Source organism: Ostrea edulis, chromosome 4 (genome assembly GCF_947568905.1).
Source record: "Ostrea edulis chromosome 4, xbOstEdul1.1, whole genome shotgun sequence".
Lineage (NCBI taxonomy): Eukaryota > Metazoa > Mollusca > Bivalvia > Ostreida > Ostreidae > Ostrea > Ostrea edulis.
Window position 1 is genome coordinate 67,287,077 of NC_079167.1, and position 8,240 is coordinate 67,295,316.

The following is an 8,240-nucleotide window of genomic DNA, read 5'->3' on the forward strand; positions in this document are numbered from 1 at the left end:
ATTATCAGCAGCTGAACAAGGTTTAAATAAGCAAAGTATAGCCAAGTTTAAAGGAAATTAAGTGTAGGATTTGTACAAACTCTTTGATATATTAATCAGCTTGAGAGTGCTATTGAGGAAGTCCATGCCTGTTCCACGAAAACTTTATCTACCTTTTTATGAAGTGTTATGGTGTTTAATCTCAGATGAAATGATAATATTGCATCCTCTAATAGATATTTGTTTATGTGACATTAAAGTTTGCAGGGTATACCAGAAGCTTTTAACAAAGACCAATGTAACAGGGATTTTGATTGGCCATAAGCCAGAAAACATATAGACATTACTCCAAGAAGATCTATACTCCTTAATTTTAAAGTTCATCCCTGGTCAACTTCCAGCTCTTGTGGTATATCTTATACTCCAGCATGCTAGAGGTTCATGGCCAGATACTTTTGACTTGGTGCCCGAGGTATATAAGGGATGTTAACTGAGGCTCTTAACTTGTTGGACTAGTATAGCTTATACTCACCAAGTTGTTGAGCACTCCAGCTGGCTCAAACCGACTTGGCCCTAGCATTTAACAGCCTAAATGTTAACTCATTCTTATCTCATTGACAATTTGTAGTTTACTAACACTGGGCAGAATAGTGTATCCTACTGTTCTGGATCAGGTGGAGTGCACAAACAATTATAATTGCTTGGGTTCAGTTTTACTTTTAAGTACTCTGTAATAGTACATTCGAACCCAAGCGATACAATTTCCTGTGGTGGAGCATAGTATGCTACAGATATAAGTATTTTGCACTGCCTATCTTACAAAGCAGATTTTTTGAGGTATTGAAATTTTATGGCTGCCTTTTAACTTTTGGGAATAATTCATTTAGTCATATAATGCTATTTAGTAAACAAAAACTCGCACCTCTAATTACTTTCAATAATTAGGCATTGCAATTTAGCCAAATACAAAGATGTCTGAACAGATATCTTTTGTAGGCTTCTGTAGCAAGTTTCAATGATTTAAATTATTTAATCATATAATAAAACAATTATTTACATTTTTTAGGTCAATGTTTAAACCACCTAAAAAGTGCAATATTCAAAAACATGTATATGCAAATTTTCCCATTTTACAGTATTGTACTTCTCAAGTGGCAAAAGTGTTGTATTGACCACAAAAATGTTTAATGATTGTATAATATTGACCTCATAAACTTCAATAATTGTTTATGTATGTGGAAGTATCATTAGACTGGTTTCATTGTAAGTGAACTAGTATAATTCCACAACACAATTTTAGAAACCAAACAAATATCCCATGAATTACAATGCTTACCTCAGTCACAAGCACTCAATTTGCTGGAAATATTTGTATCTTGTAAGAGACATTCATTAAACTCCAGTTGTAAAAATGGGTGTAGCCCTTGTAGCAATTCATAAAAGACTTCAATTTACCTTGTTACTTAATGTTAGAATGTGTGAGACTCTCGAGACAAAACTGCTGCTCGGTATGCATCTGTTCTGGAAATCGCAAAGCATTAATTATGTATCATATCAAAGCATAGTGCTCTGTTTCAGTCACAGTCAATCTGATGAAACACATAATTGTTTAGCATTTCATGTTCTTTCTGTTATATTTCTAGGCAATAAGGGTATTTTTTCTGGTAAGAGATTTGTCCTTGACCTTGCTAAAAGAAGAGGAGCTCCAACTGCCACTGAACCGTGACCAAGCCACAGTGAAAACAAATGACATTTTGGACCTCAGTAAGTGTAGCACCAGAGAATCTTCCAAATTTCCATTCAAAAGAAAAAAAGACTTAAATTTGATGATTTGTGGATATCTGTACCAAACCACGCTTCTGTCACTCAGGTGACTAATTGTTGTCTAGGCCTGTCATTTACTACAAGGCCAATTTTATCAAATTTGCTTTGTAATATTCTTGCATTGAAGAACAAAATTCCTGTTATGATGTGGTTTTAGGGGTGTGTATAAAAACTGTAAAGACTTGAGTGATCTTTAAAAAAATCTTGTTTAACACTCCAGGATTATAAAGTCATGCTTCATAATTTAAAGATTGATACATAAATTCATTCCAAATTATTACTCATTACTTTTTTATGTAATGGCACTTATATACAGCTTTTTTAAAATTGTACTTTTGAAACAATATTAAAAAATTATTATTAGAGTTAAAGAGCTTTTGACATCATTTGCGTAAGAATTCAAACCTCATTATTTACATATATAATTTAACAAATGAACCAGAAACAAAAGACAAATAAACAGGGTATCCTGGGATTTTAAGTATTTCCTATTTTTCCGTAATTGTGTAATGATCGTCGGTTTCAATATAAGCATTTTAAATGACAGTTACGTAATGCTCATAGTCACCTGATCAAAATAGTATATTTTCAAAGTCACTATTTAAAGCTCATAAATCTTCAAATATTTTTAGAAATTATAAATTGGAAAGCCCCCCAAATTTCTTAGGATTTATTACCCTTTTCAATTTAAAAAAAAAAGAAGACATTTACATATAAACTGAAACAAAAGAGATAACGTGACATTGGTTTGTGCATGTCACCTTGTGCACCTTCCAGAAAATACCATTTCTGAAATACCTGTATAAAAAAAAAAAAAAAAATACAGAGAGAGAAAGAGGAAATACCATGTCTTAAATACCTGTTAAAGATGATTTTGTATATATATAGTACAGAAAGAGAAGGAAAGAAAAAAAATTTGCTCTAAAGTAAATTATTATTCATAGAACCGGTTAAACTTTTTAAGATCTTTCATTTTATTGGCACTGTGATTTGGAAGAAAAATAATTATAAGGACATTATACAATAATTGACTTTTGATTATGTCTATTCTTGACTAAGCAAACCTGGTCAGGTATCGGTTGATCTAGGTCAAAGCTTGGGGCTGCATAGGTAGAATATTGTGTTGTTGATATTGATATGTACTTAAAAAGAATATAAATAGATTTCTCTTTATTTTTCAGATAATAGTGACCTCATTGCTTGCACTGTTGTCATGAGAGAAACGTAAGTTTGTTTGTCACTACGCATTATTTGAACACTCCAATGGTAGCCCACACTGAACTAACAGTGGTGCTATCGCCCAGCACAGATTGCCTTTGTTGCTTCAATAAAGGATCAATGATGAGTTTGCTATATTTATTTGAGTCAACAAATTCCGCAAACACAGTGTGTGGTAGTGGGGAGATGGACACATTTACACACTTGTGGTAAATTGGCAGTTAGGGTTGCATGTTACATGTACAAAGAAATAAAAAATTGCAGGTCCAGGGGAATATTGAGAGTATCAACCTAAAGTATTAGAGTGTTAAACCAGTGGCCTTGTCTGAGCAGGAGTGCCGACGTTCCAGACTGATACACCATCTGTGATGGAAAGGGATCGTCTGATCTGTTTACCCTGTTCCAGTGAGATTGCCCTCTGTCAAGACGTACCAGAACCCTTTGGTACTCTGGAATGGGCGGGTCAGCCGTCCTGTGTGCCCCAATTAACCTTTATAAATTAATACTTTGTCCATATGAGCCGCTATGCTATACACGTGTAACATACAGCCCTCTGTCTTTGTATGACAATTGGGGTTAGATTGACCAGATTGGACAGACAATTTACTGAATTATATCCCCGCCCCCCAGACTTGCCCCTTAAGTAGCAATGTGACATAGGAAAAGATAATAGAAGAGACAAAGGATTAGATACATGTATGTAGCACATGGATAACCAAACGAGTTGTGCCTTATTTGCCTGGTTAGAATACATGTTTAAAGCCTGGTCATGGTGTTTTCAGTGAAGAAAAAGGTCTTGGCTCTGAAAATATAAACTGGCAGCAGATTACTTAGAACAAGTGACGATTCATTATTATTATGTTATTAAAATAAAATTTGAGGAGGGTGGGTGGGTAAAACTGCATCTGCTGTAGGTTTGTAAGCAAAAACGGATGCAGAAATTGATAGTTGGTGATGGGTCGTACCACGCAATCTTTGATAAGGCATGATACTAGTGATGCCATGTTGAAATACACTAGGAACTTCGGTCAATTAATCTGGATTATTTTACATTAAATTCAAATAATAATCCACTACTGCATTTGTTACACTTTGGACTAATAGGACTAGGAACAATAATTTGTCTATATGCTTGCTCTCATATTTTTACATTTCCAACTGGGGTTTGTTTTTTTGGGGGGGGAGGGGGGGGTTTGTTTTGGGGGGGGGGGGGTTGTTTTTTTTTTTAATTTATTTTTTTTTGGTTATAGCCATTTGAAGCTTCAATGTATTTATTTTCCCACAACTTACAACTGGATGTAAATTTCTCAGTTCATGCAAAATGAAAGTTCAGGGGATTTGAACTATAGAAATTAACATGGATTTCAAGATTTCAATCTCTATTAGGCAGTATTTTTGATATATCGATTTTACATTTTCATTTTTATTTCAAATACAAACGATGTAAGGAATTACTGTCTAGTTTGTTGGGTGATTAACTACAAACTACTCCATTATAATTAATCACCCCACATACCCAACACACTAGACAGTGATTCCCTACACTGATATTTTAGGATCTTGTAATGAAGTCATTACAACAGTGTTGGGAAAGTTAAGTAGCTATATATGTAAACATCACACACTGTCTTCAAGATTACATAGTACACAATCCAGTCACATGTTGTTAAAGTCAATGTTGTCTCATGCCACAGTATCCGAGTCCATGATATCCGAGTCCACTGTATCTGATGTACGATATCCGAGTCCACTATATCTGATGTACGATATCCGAGTCCACTGTATCTGATGTACGATATCCGAGTCCACTATATCTGATGTACGATATCCAAGTCCACTGTATCTGATGTACGATATCCGAGTCCACTATATCTGATGTACGATATCCGAGTCCACTGTATCTGATGTACGATATCCGAGTCCACTATATCTGATGTACGATATCCGAGTCCACTATATCTGTGTCCGTGATACTGGAGTCTATAGCATCTTAGTCCGCTGTATCTGAGTCCAGGATACCCGAGTTCACTGCATCTTAAGTCCACATCTAAGTCCACTCTGTATCATGAGTTCTCGCGTAGAAATAGTTAAAGGCGAGAGTTTCAAAGTGTTTGCACATGGATTGTGATAAAGAGTAGATATATCAATAGTTTAAGTAGTTCTACATTAGCAAAATTCAATTTTAAATCTTGAATGTTGGTGTGACCGGTTGAAAGGATGCTTACTACTCCTAAGCACCTGATCCCACCTCTGGTATGTCCAGGCTTGGATTTCACAAAACAATCTCAAACTTAAGTTTCAGTTTTCTTTTATTTGAGCAGAGCAGTCAAAATTTTAGTACAGTCTCAGACTTAAGTCCAAGTTTCGACATGAGTTGAGTTTATTTCGAGAAATCCAGGCCTGGGTGTGTTTGTCCAGCCATTTATTTTGTATTCTTTATAGTCATTATCTTCACATTTCATCTACAGTATGTAGGGCTGTTAACATCTACACAGGGTATAGTCAGTCATAAAATAGCTATTTTATGTCACCCTCGCAGAGCCTTTTTGTGTTGCCTATAAAGCCATATGACACAAAGAAATCACTTTGCTCATCTGTCAATCTGCTGTAATATATATATAATATATATGTAAACCAAGAGAGATAGGATTTCGATGTTTAGTCGGTGTTTCCTTGTCGCAAGATCTGACCTTTGACATTCCAATACACTGTATGTAAACTGAGAGAGGAAGATGGCTTCGGTTTTTACATGCAGTTTTTGTGAAAATGGATTTTTTTGCCCTACAACATAAGCAGTTTGGTCTGAACAATGTAGTTTTAATCATCTGCCAAAACACAAATTAATTATATAATTTTTATTAATTGATGTTGCAAATGCAGACAACTGATTTCCATTCAAACACTGAACTACCTTTGATGTGTCATACCTGTATCAAATCCATACACTCAAATTCCATTCATGTTTTCCAAGAACCAGACAACCCAGACAACCTCGTGCTCAATTTGCAGCAAAAGCTCAAAACTATTCAATAAAAATAGACGTATCTTATTTCATGTGCACCTGATAAGGATATTTCATCGTATTCTTAAATGTCTTTGATGCATTTGCTACATACTAAATACAGGTGCATTTAAAATATGAGAGACACTATATCCACGGATATTTGAACTCTTATCAATGAGAGTTCTTGTTTTCAGGGAAAAAGATCACAGGTCACCAGTTCACATAGGATAAGAAATATTGTCTGAAGTATTTTTCAAAATAATTTTTGAGCTAATGCAATGAAACTTCACTTGAAAAAAGTCACTTGCAGTTTAAGGACCAATAACAAACATCCTAGTGATTTTTAGGGTTAAAAAAAAAACACAAAAAAGGTCATCAAATCATATATTTGAGCTGTAGCAATGAAATTTTTTTATGATTTAAGGATGACTATTATTTGTCAAGATGAGTCTTCTGCCTACATGTTTTCCTATTTTAAAAGCACAAGCAGAATTAATGTAAATGGGACATGAATTCACCAATTTATTTTCATCAGGCTTTAAATTATGGATTATAAACTAAATCTGTTCGACTTGATATGACTGACCCACTTTTACAAGAGCCACACCCCTTGCATGAAATATGTTTGCATGTCATTCTGTTTTTATTTGAGATATTGAGGTTGTATTCGCTGTGTATAGCTTTCTTGTGAACACCTATAAATCAAGTTTAGCATTTGTCATGGTTGACCCTCTTTTGTGAAATTGGGGGGAGGGGGAGGGGAGCAATGTTACATATTGCATTACTCATATTGAAAAAAGATATTGATAGAAATGCTTTTACAGCTGTCCAGGTGTGTTTTGTTTTTGATATTTTTTTTATTAGAGCATATTTATGCTTATTTAAAATTCATTGTAATGCAATACACAAACAATGCAAAACAACTGTATTCAACATATCTGTTCTCAGTGGAATTTCATACAGTACTGTTTTATTACCCTCGTAGTAGTGCAATTTTTATTACCCCCCGGGGGGGTTATACTGGAATCAGGTTGTCCGTCTGTCTGTCCGTCTGTAGACGCAATGGTTTCCGGGCTCTAAAGCATTATCCTTTCCACCTACCGTCACCATATCATACATATGAACTACCCATGGGATGAAGATGTTCCCTATCGATTTTGGGGTCAAAAGGTCAAAGGTCAAGCACACTGGACATTGAAGTAGCAATATGGTTTCCGGGCTCTAAAGCGTTATCCTTTCCACCTACAGTCACCTTATCATACATATGGACTACCCATGGGATGAAGATGTTCCCTATCGATTTTGGGGTCAAAGGTCATGCGCACTGGACATCGAAGTAGCAATATGGTTTCCATTTAAATTCTTTAACGGCTTTTTTCATCGCATGGAGATGCTGTGTTCCTAGATAATCCATTTCTCCCTACAAACGAGAATACCCAAGGTTTGTCATGCCATTTGTTTTTTACACTCAGAAAAGAGGTAGTTTATACCTATTACCAACACCCTTTGGGAGATTGGGATAAGCGGGGGGGGGGGGGGTATTCTTAGTGAGCATTGCTCACAGTACCTCTTGTTTTTTTTAAATCTTTCAAACTTCAGCATTAGGTTGCATGTAACATATCGCAGGATTTCCTTTTAATGACTGCCGTATAATCTATGAATTTGAAACATGACATTTTAAATGCCAACTGTTCCCAAGGAATATTTGTTTAAAGGTTGGAAAAATTAATGTTATCTTTTAAGAAGGTATAACAGTCCGATCAAAATTGTCATTTGTAAAAGTTATAGGATATATATGTGATGCAGCAATACGGTGATGGAAATTTAATACATGTACTAATATTTATATTGCAAATCACATTTTCCTCTATGAACCAACCAATTTCAGCGCAACACACAATCCGTTCACATTGACTATGAACGGATTATGAACTAGCTTAAAGCACGCAACCGAAAGAGCGTAATGGTTTGAAAAAAATAGAACATCTGTTACAAAGATCTTGCAAGTCACACCTTTGGATTAAGATTGTAAACTTACGTGGATTATCATCCCAATCTTGCGGTCTCCTACCTCCAAAGTACAGTGCACCTTGCAATGTTGATAAAAGGCAGGGTGAGACGAAATGTGACGTCATGTCTATGTATTGACGTACGTCACAATAACTACTATGACAGAGGCTAGGAGTTTGTTTTATGCAACAAAATAGAAGCAATG

General features: G+C 35.2%; 1 protein-coding gene across 2 annotated transcripts in view; it reads left to right on the plus strand.

The window, feature by feature from the left end:
• LOC125667948 (protein CLEC16A-like) overlaps positions 1-8,240 on the plus strand; it is an 89,729-nt gene that overhangs the window by 45,922 nt on the left and 35,567 nt on the right. For both annotated transcript variants that reach the window (XM_056163560.1, XM_056163561.1), the window contains exons 19-20: positions 1,623-1,743; positions 2,985-3,027. In XM_056163560.1, coding sequence (XP_056019535.1) covers positions 1,623-1,743; positions 2,985-3,027 — 164 coding nt within the window. The remainder of the gene's footprint in view (positions 1-1,622; positions 1,744-2,984; positions 3,028-8,240) is intronic.